Source organism: Anguilla anguilla, chromosome 4, assembly GCF_013347855.1.
Source record: "Anguilla anguilla isolate fAngAng1 chromosome 4, fAngAng1.pri, whole genome shotgun sequence".
Taxonomy (NCBI): Eukaryota; Metazoa; Chordata; class Actinopteri; order Anguilliformes; family Anguillidae; genus Anguilla; species Anguilla anguilla.
Genome location: NC_049204.1, coordinates 52,591,856 through 52,609,294, shown reverse-complemented (window position 1 = coordinate 52,609,294; position 17,439 = coordinate 52,591,856). Strand labels below are relative to the sequence as shown.

General features: G+C 39.7%; 1 protein-coding gene across 4 annotated transcripts in view; it reads left to right on the top strand.

The window, feature by feature from the left end:
* The window catches only part of ctnnd2a (catenin (cadherin-associated protein), delta 2a), a 263,725-nt gene that overhangs the window by 190,332 nt on the left and 55,954 nt on the right, over nt 1-17,439 (top strand). For all 4 annotated transcript variants that reach the window (XM_035416162.1, XM_035416165.1, XM_035416163.1 and 1 more), the window contains one exon: nt 11,476-11,659. In XM_035416162.1, the coding sequence (XP_035272053.1) occupies nt 11,476-11,659 (184 nt within the window). The remainder of the gene's footprint in view (nt 1-11,475; nt 11,660-17,439) is intronic.

Below are 17,439 nucleotides of genomic sequence, written 5' to 3'. Positions count from 1 at the left end.
TAAAGCATTTCAGTTGGAGGGGAATGCATGATTATCTTGTCTCAGCTCCTTCTCGGGCTACGCAAAATGGTGTGCTCCTGGCATCTGTCAGCTGGAACAAGGAAGTGATGGTGGCTCGTGCGCAGAACGTTTCATGCTGTGGCCCGGCAATGGACACAGGACGGTGACCACCTTTTACTTCTCTTACTTATTGCAATGAGCCCTCAGACTTATTCAGCTTTAAGAAGAAGTGAAAGATTTCTTTGAGTCCAACAAAATGTTTCATATTACTAATGTTAAAGGATGCAGAAGGAAGATGTTTCTGTTTTTCTGGCAGGGGAATGGGGGTGAAACTCAGTGATAGTGTTATCTCATGGGGGCGCTTACATTCACAGACAGGGCTCTTATGACTTTCCCGCTGTTCACAGTGGCATAACCTAATAATGAATGAAAGACTTGATGTGGATCCCCTGGAGCAGATTGTGTGGTTTATAATTATTTTCTTTGTCTGGGCTTTAAAGGGTCCTGAACTATAATGGAAACCGGTTCATAACATAACCAGTTGGCTCAACAAGACTCACGTCCATTCTGCCCTTTTCACCTGCAAATGGACAGCCGGTTGCCATGGGAGTTCACTCTCAGTAGGTCATCCAGTCCCTGTGGAGTTGCTTCTGTTTTTAGAACAGTGACAGCTATAGATTACATTAGTCAGCTGTGGGACAATTCAGCTATAAAGCTGTCCATGTAGAATATTAATGAACCTGATTTTGTAGAGTAATTGTTTCTCTATATTTTTCCAGCATTGTGTTCCATGTTAATTTAATGTCATTTGTATGTATTCCTTAATGTGACTTGTGAGGGAACAGTTAGAGTTCTCTAATTCTCTCAGTTAGAAGTCTGAACAATCAGCTCATATTGTTGATTTTATCAAAGAGGTATGCTCACAGTTCTGTAAAAAATCTGTTGCACATCACTGGGGTTATTACTGGAGTTGCAATGAGAAAAAGATATAGAGTTTCCTCTGCCCTCTTCACTTTGTCTTATAACAACTGGGACTGGTCACTGTGTTGTGGTAACCAGAAAAAAATTGGAAGCAAGCTCCATTATTTATCAATGCCATTTAATAGATATGCAAGTATCCAAATAGGGAGTGGCTTTGAGTTTCCCTCCAAATATTATATGCAATATATGACCAAAAGTATCTGGACACCCCTTGGTCTGGGGCTGTTTTTCATGATTTGGGCTAGGCCCCTTAGTTCCATTGTAGGAAAATCTTAATGCTGATTCTGTGCTTCCCAGTTTGGGGAAGGCCCTGTCCGGTTTAAGCTTGATAATGCCCCCAGGCACACTGTGAGGTCCATATAGAAATGGTTTTGTAGAGAACAGTGTGGGGGAAATTGACTGGCCTATACAGAGCCCTGACCTCAACCCCATCCAACACCTTTGGGATCAGTTGGAAAGCCAACTGCGAGCCAGGCCTAATTGCTCAATCAGTGCCCGACCTCATTAATGCTCGTCTGGCTGGATGGAGGAAAATCCCTGCAGCAATGCTCCAACATCTAGTGTAAAACCTTCCCAGAGGAGTGGAGGTTGTTATTGTCATGGTTTTGGCTGATACCTCCATTTCTTTTCCTTCCTGCGCCTTTTCTTCAGTTATTACGGCCATTGAGTTGATTGAATTATACACGTGCAAATTTCTCTTTACAATTTGCACCTGTTGGCGTTCTATTTAAACCCCGAGCAAGCCGATAAGCTTTGCTTCAGTGTCACTTATGTTGCACGAGAGCCGGTAATCTGTCAAGCGAGGTAAAGGTAAAGGTAAAGGTATAGGATTGAGTTGCGGTATTGGATTGTTGTGGCTATAAAATTAGCACAACAGTCTTTAGCTTATTAGGTTGTTGGCAACAAGTTAGTGCCACAATCTCAACTCAGAATTCTTTCTTTAGGGTGTTACCTTTTCAGCCTCGGTTCGAGGTCTGTTTTCTTTGAGTTGCCCCGTTTTCTGCTCCGGCAGTTTTGTTTTATTTTCAGAGTTCATACTCCTTAAGCTTTAGTTTTTTCTTACCCAGTACGTGGGTTGTGTAGAGCTTTTCTTTGGGATACTCTCCCTAAGGAGTATTGTTTTCATTTCCGTATTTTTTCCGCTGTCCTTGTCTCTTGAGACTTTGTGGTTATTCTACCTCTGGTGAATAGCTTAAAGAACCCCCCTGTCCAGTCGCGGTTGGTCTCCCAAAACCCCCACTCCCTCACAGTTATAGCAGCAAAGGATGTATGAACACCATAGTAATGGCCATTATTTTGGATGAAATGTTAGATGTCAGATGTCCATATACTTTTGACCTTGTGGTGTATCTTGGTGCATTGACTTTTTAATCGGATGACCCATATAACAAAATAATTTTCTGCTCCAAATGGTTCTTTGTGTTTGCACATGATGTGAAATATTTCAGGAACTATTTATGTTTTATATGTGGTGTTTTTCTTTAATACAAGACTGTATTATTTTAACATAATTGCAAACAAAACCCAATTAATAATGGCTAGTAATGCATTTCAAGAAGAATTTGTCCTCCTGTTTGTTTTTTGGATACATTACTCTGAGATGTGTGCACATTTAATTGGTGAACTGTGGTAAATAGAAGTAAGCTTGAAAATAACCTTTCTGTGGGGCATCATCATTTTGCAGCCAACACAGCTCTAGTTTTGTGTTTTCCTCTCATTTGGAGCAGCATGCAGTTGCACATACACCACAGAGCAGGCGCCGACACAGTGATTAGCTCATTTGACAGGCAGGCTGTGATTTGAATTCAAATTTGACTGAGAAAAATTCTGCCCAGTATACTGAAGGTTAGGTTTAAAAAAATTGGCTTGTTCAATGTGAGTGCTGAACATTCATTCATATTATGTGATGTAGTCTCATCCCTATGGCATCCCAAAGCCCTTTGCAATTGCTTACCAGGTCAGGCTGCGAAAACCAAGCCAAGTACAACACAGGCAGGGAAAAAGTAATAGGAATAGGAATAGTAATGCGAAGGAACCATTTATGGATCCTGATTTAGGGGCATGACCATCCGCTCCGGGAATATACTGGCCAGCCATATTAAAGTGGTAACAAGAGGATGAGGAGATTTACGCTAAGCAAACAGGCAGTGCACATCGGTTCCAGAAAGGGCCATGGGTGTAGAAGTCAACAGTAATGTGACAATGTATTAAATTTGGCCAGTATTAGGAGCACACAAAATTATAATTCTGGATAATCTTAATGTCATTCAACTTCCTATAAACTGACTGGTCTTTGAAAAATGTGCTGAAATCTCATTTGATTTAATACATACATAATACAACATAATAGTACAATTTAGATGGTCAGTATTCGATGAATTAGCAACTTCATAGCTATTAGCTGCCACATGAGAGGAAACATATCAGCTATATACCCCTAGGTTACTATGCCAATACATGACCAAAGTTAAAGAATTAGCTCAAAATATACCATAACCCACTGAATGGTAGGCTTAGCAGTACAAGAGTGGAAAATTAGCCACCTGGTCTGGCAGGGCTGAGAGCAATGATTTTGTGCCAAGTTCAGCAGAGCACTATTACTGCTGTCATGTAGACCTCAGTAATTTCCCCAAGATGGAGGAAGTCCATCGTGAAAGTTGTAGGTTTTATTTCCACTTTAGTGAGTTATATAACAAGCATGCTACAAAAACAATTTTTCAGATGAAAAAGTTGCAAAGTCAATAAAAAGGCACTTCAAGATATAAAATCCCCTGGCATATTTTGAAAGTCTAGTCACGTGTTTACTGGATGGTGAAGCTTAAGGATGGAACTATCAAGGAAATAGGCTCTGTATTTGTGGCCTGAAGGGAGATTAACATATAAATTAAAAAGCCCTGCTACACAGGGTATTTAGAGTGACTCCTGTCACACATTAATCAGCTGCCCTAAACCCAGACGCTCTCTGACCCGAAGGAATTTCAGCCTTCATTCTCTAATAACTGTGTGAATCAGGGTCTCACTGGGTTTGTCTCTGTGGCAATGCGTGAATTTTCTAGCTGTTTACAAGGGGAGCCAAAATGTCACCAGCTGAAAAAAGATGTACTGTCAGAATATTGCCTCACTACTTAGTAGGCAAAGTACATTATTTGCGTAATGCTGCTTCTTCTGGTGAAGAAAGCCGAAATATGTTATTTGAGTCATATCATCTTTTCCTTTTATATAGCCGCATTCCAGAAATCCTGTTGATACTTTTATGTCAAATAAGGGCCCCCTGTGAAGAAGTCACAGGTACACCTGACTGAAATGGTGTACATACAGTGATCTTTTCTATGCAACAGTTAGTATTGACTTAGCATGCTATAAGCACATATAGTAAGTGTGAATTGGCTCTATGTGCATATTCATGTAGCTCACCCACCAGCTGCATACTTTTTGCTGTAACTGCACAAAAACTGTGCATTATAACAATACGTTTTTTTTTTCACTTTCACGAATGTGTAACTCTTTAAAAACAACTGGGTTGGGTATAAAAGGAGGGAAGTGTCGTGGGTCGCTCACAGTGGAGGTCCTTCGCCACATCGCCAAAGGGGTGTGGCAGTGCGAGGACTAAGCTGGTGTGACTCACAGCCATAGATAGCAGGTGGGCCTTGAGACCAGATGGAGCATGTGTAGACAGGAAGGAGGCTTGTGAGCAGCAGTAATTCGCTTGAGATGCTGACAAATCCTCTGGCAGATAAAGTGGTTCAGGCTTTTCTTTCTTCATTGTCAGAACCATAGTGAACCATGCTTAATAGTGGCAAGTGCCATAAGAAGAGCTTCCAGACCTTTCACGAGCAATCATCTCTTGGTTCCTGTTTGTTATTTCATGAATGAACCATGCATCTCAAAGAGGTATTTGATATTTTCACATCCTGCCACATTGTACTTCATTCACCCAGTTTATTTATTTATTTTTATTTTTTATTTTTTGCTCTATCGACCGAAAGTTATGTGACGTGGTTACACCCTCCAAATGGAAACCTGAAATAGTGGCCAATCATGAAAGGGAAACATGGGGGTCACCATGACAACCTTCCAGCTGCAGCCCATGTCCTCCGCGCGGAGTCCGTCCCTGGTGCATTTTTTCAGCAGACGAGCCTCTCACAGAGGCTTAATGAGAACGCTCTGTGATTTGATGCCTCCTCCATAGAGTCACACGGCCGCAATCAACCCCTTTCATCTTTCGAAAAAAAAAGGACTCTCTTTAGGTTATGGCAAATCAAAGGGTGATGATTATGGGCTGCTATATGACACGTGTGATTTCATCACGAAGCGTGGAAAATTCCACCAAATAAAGGCTTTACTCAAGCGGTACTAATCATTTTTGTCTGACTTAAAAGCCTGCAAAAATGAACAAAAGATTCGTCATGTTTATGTTGTGTCCTTTGTGTTTTATAGATTACTAGTTTTTTGAAAATTGAATTAATGATTTAATTAATGCTATTTAATTAGCATAGGCTATATATTTTTACAATATATCCTGTATGACTGTGCATTCCTGCATCAAGTGTGCTCACCTTTTTTAAATGATACTCATCTTGAATTTTTGTAGCCATATATTGAATGCTGGAATATTGTTTCAGTATAAAAGTGAACTATATCTCATTGATATTTGATTGTATAGTGCCAAGGTCTGCTACTGCCACAAGTATGTAATCATACATTTGAAATATAGGAATGAAGGTAATATGCAAGACCATTAAGGGTACCATTTATGTAAAAAAAGGGGATATCTAGCCAAGTCAATTGAGGATGAGCTTGCCATAATACATGGTTTTTCCTGTGACTGTAATTTTTCCCGTGATTGTAATCACAAAGAAATTGCTTGCAGAAGCTTTGAATTAAGGGGACACACTTGATGAGAATGTGAAAGTGGCAAGCTGTCAAGGTCATCTTCGTTAGCAGCAATGACTCTTCTCCTGAGTGAGTCATGCAGGGTTTGCTGCAGCCCCTCCAGTCTGAGGAGTCGCTCTCTTGTGCACGGGGGCTGGGGGGTGGTTGAGATTTTGGCTTCAGCTGATAAAATACTGTTTATTATTTATTCTGTATTCTTTAATGTTTTTGGATCAATAGCTGCACCCTGGAAGTGACACACAGCAGCGGCCACAGGCAGCAGCCCTCTGCACAGTCTGCAGTTTGGTCATGGCAGTCAGTTTCATCTGTGCAGTAATGTGGCACTTTATACACAGTCTTATGCTCATTCATACACACACACATGTACACACACACACACGCACACACACACACACATACACACAAACACGCACACACACAAACACACACACATGCATACACACACATACGCATGTACACAAAAACACACACACATACACACAAACACGCACACACGCAAACACACACACATGCATACACACACATACGCATGTACACAAAAACACACATACATACACACAAACACGCACACACACACACACACACACACGCACAAACACACACACATACACACAAACAACCACACACACACACACACACAGCCGTGTGCAACCTTTCAAGTTGGACTTCATTAGTGAAGAGGTAGAGGCACCTCATATCACATCTGTGGCTGAACCTAGAAATTGGAAATTGAAGCATGAATCAAAATGAACCACGGTTATTTTGGTTCCGTTGGTGTGCCTGTACCACTTTTTACAATTTAAAAATCTGCTTTAAAGGTTCTGCCTATGGATTCCTAGCCTCCGGCTTTTAAATCATTTACAGAGTTCCTAGACATACAATGATCCACATATGTTTCATGCAATTGGATTGGGGTTGGAGTGAAACTTTTTATCAGAAAGCATTATAAGTGGTATCACAGTGACTGCACTGCTAATCAGCACCTTGTATTGCAGGGGCATGTACAATGCCATAGCCAGAGGTGATTGATGTTCCAGAATAAGCCTCTAATGCTCCTTTTATATTATTCCTTGGCATTGTAATGCTAAAATCTCATTAAACTAAAATTATTTTACAACCCTTTTCTATCTGAGAGTTCAGAGTGATTATCTTCATTAAGTTTTTCATTTACTTAGAAATTGCCCTTAGCTATAAATATCTTGAATGGTCCTCTATCTAATAAAACATATCAGCTTATAAGGCATTGATGCACAAGAAAAGTATACAAAGGTTTAGCTATGAATGATTGATATTTAGTACTTTGAGAAGCCATTAGCACGATGCAATGCTAATTTTTAGTTGGTCTGATGCTGCTGCCACATTATTGTGTGGGGGATGAAATCAATACAAAGAAAGTTATACAATATGTGGAAATATATTGTCACTGATTGCGTGGTTGCATTGACAGTTCTAGAAAATATTACGCTTCCACTCCAACGGATTTTTAGTCAGTACTTATTAAAGTCAGCACAGATTTAAGACCTATGCTATGAAAGAGGTCCCTCCTGGGCCTATGGGTCTGTGTTCAGACGTTCTTTGATCATTCTTAGCCATTCTGACATCTGCTGTAAGTCTGCTCCATGTACTCTAAGTCCAAACAGCAAACAATCACGCTCCATTTGCTTGGATACACATTATTTGTGTTTTCTACTGCTAAGCCTTTTCACGTTGTAATTATTTGCCTCAGCCTTTGGAACTCTGCTAAATGTGTTTCAGTTGAACTCATTTAAAGTCTTTATGTCTGCTCATAAATTGCAGCCAGTGCAGAGAAACTCAGTGGGCACTCAGCACAAGGTTCTCAATCACCTTATTTTTTTGGCTTCAAATGATTCATAAGAAAAAATACTCAACAGCCATCAGGGCCAAGATACCCAGTGTACAACAAATGACAAATGAGACCAAATTCATAATCTCTAAACTTAAATATAAATAATATATAAATAAACTTTACGCACTCAATGGAGTTCTCTGTACATACTGTCTTTTTTTCCTTTCGTACATCATCTTGATTAGCTAAGATATTTTTTCTCATTTGACACCCTGAGATGTCTAGGCATCATGGGTTTTTTCTTTGATCCTTTTGCATTTTGTACATCTGAATGTCTGAAGTCACCGACAGCCTTCATCATGTATAATGCGGCATAGAGCATGTTACTTTGAATGCGGGGGAATGCATGTCTGATATTTATAGGATAAGTGCAAGTGTTTTTTTTTTCATCCCCAGCAATTTTAATGCAATTATTCAGTAATTTGTAATTCTGTTCCTAGGAACAGTGATTTTGTATACATTCTGGACAGCCCCCATCCCCATCCTTTTCTTTGTAGTCCTTTCTTCCTTTACAGACATTACCAGTGCATTTTTTTCCCAAAGATTCATAATATATGCTTCCAGCCAAATTAAAAATAAATGTAAAATAAACAGGAAAAAATCTGGGCCCTAAAAAACAGAGCATATCCGCTTATGATCTTGAACAAACAAGCACTCCCATTCCAGAAACACCAGTTTATCTCTGCGCCTTGAAGCTGAGCGTTTCTGCACCCTTGAAGAAATGCAGATAATTAGCATGTCAAGGCTGCCGATGAGATGTGCAGCCGTTGGAAGGATGTCTATAAATAAAAAAGCCATTTTCTCACCAATTTCAGAAATGACATCTGTTCAGCCATCTGACTGCGTGTCTCCCATCCGAGGGGGTAGGGGGGTGGGTTGTGACTTGGGGCTCTGGGGTCGTAGGCTGCTCGTGAAATATTAAAACCACCTAATAAGATGCAGGCGCGACGTGTCCCCAACTTGTGGCAACTGCAGAGCTCGAATGGCGACCGTACGCCGTCCGACAGCTCTGCAGTCACACAAGCCACCCGAACTCATCTACCATTACCGTGAAGGGAAACATTGCTGTTGACCATTGCGTAACCTGTACATTAAGCTAAATGATGTTATGTAGCTAGTACAGTTTGTCTTAATTGTGCCTTCTTTTGGTTGGTTTGTTTTTTTATTTGTAAAAAAAAAACAAAAAATGGGTGTGACTAGAGAAAAGAGCTCTGAGATGGTCTAGTTCAAGCTTTCTCATATTCCAAGCAAATATGTAATATTGGAAGAATGGGTACTGAGATTTAACACCCCACTTTTTCACATTTCGTTGGCAATAGAATAAAAGCTAATGGAAGTAGTTAAATGAACTAGCTGTTGCTGGGAATGCAGTTAATTGTAGTGTCAGAAACATTTGTTAAATGGGGTATAATTGCTTTTTGACTGCTTATTGATTGTACACATAAGCCATCCTCTGAATGGTAAATACTTTATTAAGGTTAATATGCTCTGAAAGGCAGTACAACTAGTCTGCTTTGTTAAATTATTTGTTAAACTGTTATTATGCGGGCAGTGTTCAGATGTTAAGATAGAATGGAGGTGCAAACCGAGGTGTCTTTCTTCTTCTCCAGTACGTAGTGATGAGTAAAGGAATGATCCATCAATTAGTAACAGTATACTATTGTGAGGAAAAAAAACATCTTGAATTATTCATACTTTTGATCTTAATAAAAGTGCCTACAAAAAACCAATGTGGGATTCATGAAACAGGCACAAACCTACATTTTTGAAAATAATTTTTTGTATCCCAGGTGTATCAGGTGAAAAATGCCGATTGCTCATTAAATTTATGTGTGCGTCTGTTCATGTGATTAGCATGGAAACACCCTACACTCCCATGAACGGCATGCTGTCTTCAGGGTCGTGTGAAATATAAGCCATTCAGTGTTCTTTGCAAACATATACAGTACGCCCGGTCCCTAAAGATGCATTCTCTCCCTAAGGCATGGTTAGGGAGGTAAGGTAATCCACAAGTAGCTAAGCATGCCACTTCTAAGTGTTGGGTTTGACTCTGTGCTTGTGGGTCTTTATACAGTACTTCTGTTAATCAAATAAATTTGTATATGTGTAATATTTGGGATGGTATTTTTGTTTCTTTTATAAATTTAATTTACCTGACCCTCCTGGGAGCACAGCCAATGTTCACATTTGGATATGTTTATTATTTTTCAATATTTGTCAGAGTAAGGTGCTAAGAATTGGTTGTGAAACTTGAAAACAGAGTTTTCACACTCATACTCAAAAAAGTGATAGCCATCCATAACCTCTAATGAGAGGTGTTCAGTGTATAGAGTGTATATTTTGGCAGTGTTATTTGTTGTTAAATTATGCAATATTTCATAAAACCATGTTTAGAAAATGTCATAAAGATTGGTAAATTGGTAAATTTAGTGAACACAAAGAATGGAATTTTCTGAAATGCCTTTACCTTGTATTGTACTTTTTTGCCATTCTAATGTCAAACAGCAAGTGTGGATAAATACTGTCTGCAATCAGCTGTATGTGCAGTGTAACAGTACACAGTAGCATTGCGCCTTCAGATAATACAGAGGTTGATCTAGACTGGCTGTATCAATGGATAATTTATTACTATACAGTACTGCATATCTAACGTGTGTCAACTACACAGCTTGCGTGCAAACTGATAATTAGAACATTTTGATTGTGCGAACATTAACAGGTGCATGCTTATAATTTGAGAATACATATTTCTCTGCCTATAAAATGTGTTTGCTCAAAGAGCAAAGCCATTCGTCTCAGACATATGATCTAATGAGCATTTCTTACTAGCTCACATTAAAGTGCAATTTTCAGTTATGCTAATGCATTTGACAAAGTGAAAATTTTGGAAATGTCAAAAAGTGTTCAGTGTCAGGGAAAATGTAGATGCAATCGAGATTGCTTAATAAAGAAAGTATTACCTGGTCAAAGTAGAAATCCTCTTCCTATGCCCAGATCAAATAGGAAAGGAAAACATCACATGCTGAGGACTTTATCATACTACATAACAATGTATACACCCTGATACCAATGTATCATCTGTTTACTCCTTTCTCTTTGTGGGTACCTCTGGTGACCCTGCTGTGCAAATACACAATTCCAGAAACTTGAACCCTGAGAAACACTTCAAATAATAATAATAATAATATAATAATAATAATAGCCATTAGAAGTTCATATTTATTTTTTCCATTTTCAGTCAAAAATTGGCTAAAGAAAATGGCAGAACTTGACCTGAACTACTACTATAACTACAGTATGTATAGACATGCATCCCAGCATTTTGCCTCCAACCATGGAACCACCATATCTGATTTTGGGCCAGGAGTTCCCCTGAAATTGTGACCTAGGATCAGATAACTTGAATTCCAGGTGTTATCCACAAGACGTCAGTCAAGATACGCTCATTTCAGTAATCCGTGATAAGAATTAAGGACCACATGAAGAGCTTTATGGCACAAGGGTCTAAGTCTCTATAGCTTGCACCCAAACCAGTGCTTCTCACTTAAAAAGGGACACCTCTGTGGTAATTCATTCAACTGATATGATTAAGGTGTCGGAATTTCTTGATTGCTTAACAAGTGCCTCTAGATAGTACTGTATTGACGTCTTGGTGTTGGAGGGAGGAACTGCAGGTTAAAATAGGAATGGAGAAAAGCTCAGAAGCCAGCTGCTCTCTCTCTCTCCCCCTGCAGGCGTGCTGTGGAACCTGTCGTCATGCGACGCGCTGAAGATGCCCATAATTCAGGATGCCCTGGCGGTGCTTACCAACACGGTGATCATCCCCCTCTCTGCCTGGGACGCTTCGCCACACCAGGAGGACCGCAAACTGCAGCTGCACTCCTCGCAAGTTCTGCGCAACGCCACAGGCTGTCTGAGGTCAGTGCACAGGCGCCGCGCCCCAAAACACAATACCCCCGCATTCCTGCCGTCATGGCAACCATTACCATGACAGGAAGTGACAGGAGTGAGAAAGGTCAGGATGTGGTCAGGCTTATTCTGTTGCACCGGGCTACCACATGGAAAGCAAGGACCATTGTTGTTTCTGTGTGCAACCTTTGATTATCACAGAAGCTATGCTTGTGAAGCAGTGGGCTAGAAATCATTAATGGTTCTTCGCTTCCTTGCACGTACAATTCTACTTGAAGGGTTTCTACGTGAATGTATTGTACCGCCAGAGGGTAGGAAATAAAAACACGTCAGACCAGTTGGCTTCAAAAAGCAGACGTCTTTTTGTATGAAATTGTCAATATTCTTTACACTTGGCTTGGCATCTCTTGTGCAACTTGACAGCCATCTGTGCAGTGCCCCAATGATGCTGGGAAGCAAATGTATCTTTCGCTGTTTTTTCCTGTACCGTTCTCTCCACTGCTCTCTGTCATTCTCTGATGAAAACAGAACATGACCTCTTCTTTAGAAAAACTGAAAAGACAACATATTAGCTGATACTCTGGTTGGTTTATCCATACTGTTGATGTTTGAGCAGATGTACCACACAGCTTATTCATTCCAGTCCAACCTTGATAGCAGCCTTTTATTTTTGATCTGTATGAAAACAACTGTATGGATGAAATTTTTGTACATAAACCTTATATGTAAAAGAACAGTGATTAATTCCAAGCCTGTGATTTTATAGCCTGAACAGTGTTAACTACAGGAAAGTACTGAAAACAGGAATGCATGATTCATATAATAATACTTGATGACGTTTATGCGCAATATGAAAATCTTCCACATGATGATTTATGCATATATTCTTTTGCGGTGAGTCCTCTGAAAAATAAGCATGGCAAAAGTAATGATTCTCTTGGGCCAAATATCAGTCTCACTTAAGACTTTATTCTGTCTAGTATCCATAGCAACACAGCACTGCAAAACTGCATTAAATTGGTTGCTGAATAAGGGCAGTACTCAGTCCCTTTGTTGTGTTTAAAACTACTCCAGAGATTTACAAAAGGAATTAAATGCTTTTTATATAATTTCGATCTGGGTATTTCTGTACCTCATTAAAATATTCCTTCATAAATTATATTAGCACTTTTAACAGCATGTCTTTTGTCATTTTTCCATTCAAAAAGACAAGTCTCCCTCTGCCATACAGAATGTCCTGTCTCCTGCTAGGTCTAAATTGAAATCCACCCACTATTTCAGTCCGTAGAAAACTTACAACGTAGATGGTGGTATTTAAACACAATATCTGTTGAAGGGATATTATGTAGTGCCAATTGCCAAAAACTGTTTCAGAGAAGACTAGCAATGTGGCATGAGTTTGAGTGTGCCTTTGACTGGATAAATGGGATTCTTAAAGGTTGTTCATGTTTGGCGATATCCCCCAGTATTTTTCCTGAATAAATTCAGATTGATTTTTTTTTTTTTGGAGCCTTAGCTCTGCAAACAAGGATTGTCAGAATCCAGCGAGGTTTTTCCACCTGAAATATCGACTCTCTCCTGGGCCCATTCACCCATTAGTGTAGCGCATTGCTTTGGTGTGTGCATCTTCTGATGCACATAAAGGGGGAATCAATACACTCAAAACCTCCTCATTGTTTTTTCAATGACACCACAGAGGGTCAGCTTGATCATTAGTCTTGTCCAGCATGTTTGAAAGCTGCAGTCACAGGCATTTAATCGCACTTGTCTCCATAATGCCTTGAGATGCCAAACCCACAAAAGGTGGGGATCAACAAGGACTGAAATGTTGGGATGGGTGAGCATACACTTTATACAAGGGTGAGTACATGGGAGCTGGAAGGTGTTCCTGGATTTTTCAAGCTCGGGGACACCCTATATATGTGATTACACGAGCTGGAGGTGGATACCTAATTATACACTCTGGAGAATATGCCGAACCACACCAGCTGACAGACAGATGCCAGGGAAGTTAGGGAGAGTCCACACATTTTCTGAGTCTTCGTGATGAAATGTAAGTTTCAACATTAAAATGAAAAGCTAAACTTGTATTAATTGGATATTTCTAGCTGGAGAATATATTTGAGATCTATATAATGACTATGACATTTCTTTCTTTTAGTGTAGTCTGACTCTTAGCAAAGAAATTACACTTAAAGATGCTCATTAGCTCATACGTCTGATGGACACTTTCCCTTCAAATGTCACATTTATCCTGTAAAATTCCAGGCTTACACCAAATCACACAAAGTACATTGAATTTTAGCAACTAGCATCTCAACTTAGGTTGAATATTTGTGAGAGAGCATTTTGCCCACACCCTGGACACCGCTGAGAACCAGTGAAGCGGTGTTGTTGGAATTGAACCTTTGCCCAATGGGAGTCTGGTACAGCGATTCTGTAAATCACTTTAGAGAGGTGAAATTCAAACATGCTAAACCATGAGTATCCACAGGGAGGAAAGCCCCTCTAATAGAATGATATTTGCAGAGAGACAGAGCAGAGTTCCACTGGGTGTCCAAAAAGACACGACAGCCCTTGTGGCCCTTAAGGAGTTGAAAGAACAAGCTAAGATACACTTATTAGTCCTGTGGGGGGGGGGGGGGGGGGCACGTGCAGTGACATGCCCTAAAGTGCAGTTCAAAATAGCAGGAAGTTCCGTGGGGTGACGCACCTTGGTGCATGGCAGTGGAATTGAGTTCCCCCAGGACACCCATATATACTGTCAAGGTTCTGAGTCGTGGAATTTGATTGGTGGATTCTTTTGACAGACACCGGGTGTAATCTTAAAGCTGTGGCAGTCTGGGACAGACAGCCGGAGAGAACAGCAGGGGTTGATAAATGGTATCATCAGTGCTTCACATGGGCAGGAGAGGGACTCCTGAAGGATTCAAGACCTCGTCAGCTGGCCAAGTGTGTCAGCTTCTGTGATCCGCTACCAGATGGTCCTGGCTGGATGATTGCTCTGAAAACTGGATCAGATCTTCCAACAAATGTCCACTCTGATATTGAGAAATAGGGAGACATCAGAGACAGCCAACATGAGGCTGTGAGGTTTTTTCTCTTTTTTTTTTTTTTTTTTTTTTTTTTTTGCTTTGGAAGAGGCAGTTGTGTGTACTGTATCTCTGTGAAATAGACATAAGCCTTTTTCACACATGGAACCCATTACATTGCTGGGTTCAAATATTCAGAGTAGGTAGTCATTTTCCCCATTCACACATGGGTCTTCTGCATGTGTCGAGCCTATTCACACATGACATGACCATTCCAGATAGATTAGGCAAGGTCAGATGTCTACCCTGCAAAGAAATGCAGAACAAATATTAGATTACATTTATTTGTCTTTAAAATAGGTTGATGTTTTGCTGAATAATTGTTTTGACATGTATTGAAGAGTGAGTTTTAAGATAACTTATGGTAATATTTTTTGCCAAAATAGCTTGGTTATATGGACCCAAATAGCTAACATTACATACACAATGGAAGCGTGATTCCTCAGCTGAAAACCAGTGCTTATGCGTATGTCACGTCTTATATCTTGTGGCCACGACATATCTAACTTGACTACTCCATGTCATCTGTTCTCTTCCATAATGTTGAGTTATGCAAATCTAAAATGGCTTGCTAGTACAAGATCTCTGTGTTGCTTACTTAGATTAAATATGCATGAAAATGCATTAAAATGAGCAGAGAAATATTTAGGAAATTGATTAAGAAATAAATCTGAAAATACCTGTGAAAATGAATAAAAAATGAACAATAACTAACTTAATAAATGAACTGCACTGACATGTATAATTCTATATTAATTTCCAGATTTACTGATTTATTTTTAGATGATTTTATTTATTCATTTGTATGTACATTTCCAGACATATTAATTTTTTTTTTCTTTTATTATTTTTAGATTAGTTTTATCCATTATATGTGTCCACATTTATATATGCCAGTATTTATTTATTAATTAATTATTGTGGCTCTCTTGGTGTTCATATATGCAGAGTTGTTTTCACTAAAATGCAGCAAGAATCATTCTGTTAGTCAAGTTATATAGGTAGCCAGAGCTACCATTGATATTCGGTGCTAGCCAGGTTGCCACATTGGGTAAAAAAAAAAGGCAGCTTAAAACTGGAAGAGCCTGACAAAGATGTTCACCAGGGTGAAGTATTGCATAGCCGCACAAGCAATTCGTAAGGCAATGATGACAAGTGTGTAATGGTGTTCTTACAATGGACAAAGACATGTCAAGCAAGGACAGCAACAATGTGTATCCCTTCCTACAATAAATGCACACAATGTTCAGTATCTCACATTTGTGCAAGTTGAGTTGATATCAACAGGTGCAGTAACCTGTTTTGTAAAGAAACTGTGGAAGAAACAACATGTCTTGCATAAGAACGTTGTGTGCTTTATCTGGAAATGTTGCTGCTTTTGTCCACACTAGAGCCAATGGCGAAGGATTTCCATAAATCTTCCTAGGTCCTGACCCAGCAAATTGGAGGAATATCTTACACAGAAACTTGCTCCTGTTCACACATGACACCAGCATGGGACATTGCAGGAACATTTAAGGGCTAAAATGCATGTGTGAAAGGGGCTATAAAGAGGAACAGGGATATTGTACTGTCCTACATCATGATTATACAACCACACTGAATATGGTAAAACAGAGCAAATTAGAATCAGCCCCCAGAGAATGAGATAATGTTGAAAAAATGAAAGACACTGTATGTGATACTGAGCTGGTAACACAGATATTTTTGTGCCAGTTAAGATTATACCCCTCTATGTGCTACCAAGCTGTAGTGTTATTCTTCATGGCCAGGTCTGTGACACCATAAGGACAGGTAACTGAAGGTAGATAGGGTGCTACAATTTTGGCAGTACGCATGTCTCTACCCCAGCAGCAGTCTCAAATGGTCCCCGCTTATCATCCCAAACAAACACTTTCCCCCCTGTGGTGACACCTCCTCCAGCTCAAGCTATGGCTTTGGAAACCAATGGCTTTGTGACTCATTGGTGAAAGGCAATTGCCACCTAGAGGCCCAAACAGAAACAATTTCATTAAAACAGTAGGGGGAAGAAGAATTATTTATTTTAGAGTGTGGTGTTGCCCTGCTACAAGATGAGGTCATCTCTTTCTTGACAAATGGCAAATTTGACATTATTGCACATATTTCTCCATATTCCAAATTCTCTAACTTCCTAACTTTACCCCATGCAGGGCTCCTTACCCTATACAGGGCTCCGCAGGGTGCTGTTTTAAAGTAAAAGAGGGCAAGCAATCCGATCACTAAAAAACATTTGGATGGTATGCTTGACTGAATTCCACGTTAATTGTGTTCAATAAGTAATTAGCTGACAAAGTATACTAATTGATTAGATGGAATTTATTGAGAGTGACAGAAAATAAATTAGATGAATAAGCAATAAAAACCATGAGGCTCATTAAGTACTAACAATTAGCTGTAACCTGCCTGGAAGTTTAAAACAAACCTACAGATCTTTCCTGCAGTTCCTTCCTGTAGTGGGAAGTGCAGGCAGTCTTAAAGGCAAAGCATCATCAGAATTCCGTAGGGTAAATCCAATGCAAACACACGCATTGATTTACTGCAAATTTGTACTTTATCCAATGAATAATTGTTTACAATTGGCAGACAGTGTTTTTGGTCGATCAATCGAGAGAGAATATGTGTAAGAGCCAGAATGTGCTTTCTCATCGGATAGCAATTTTTTTTTTTATTCTCCTC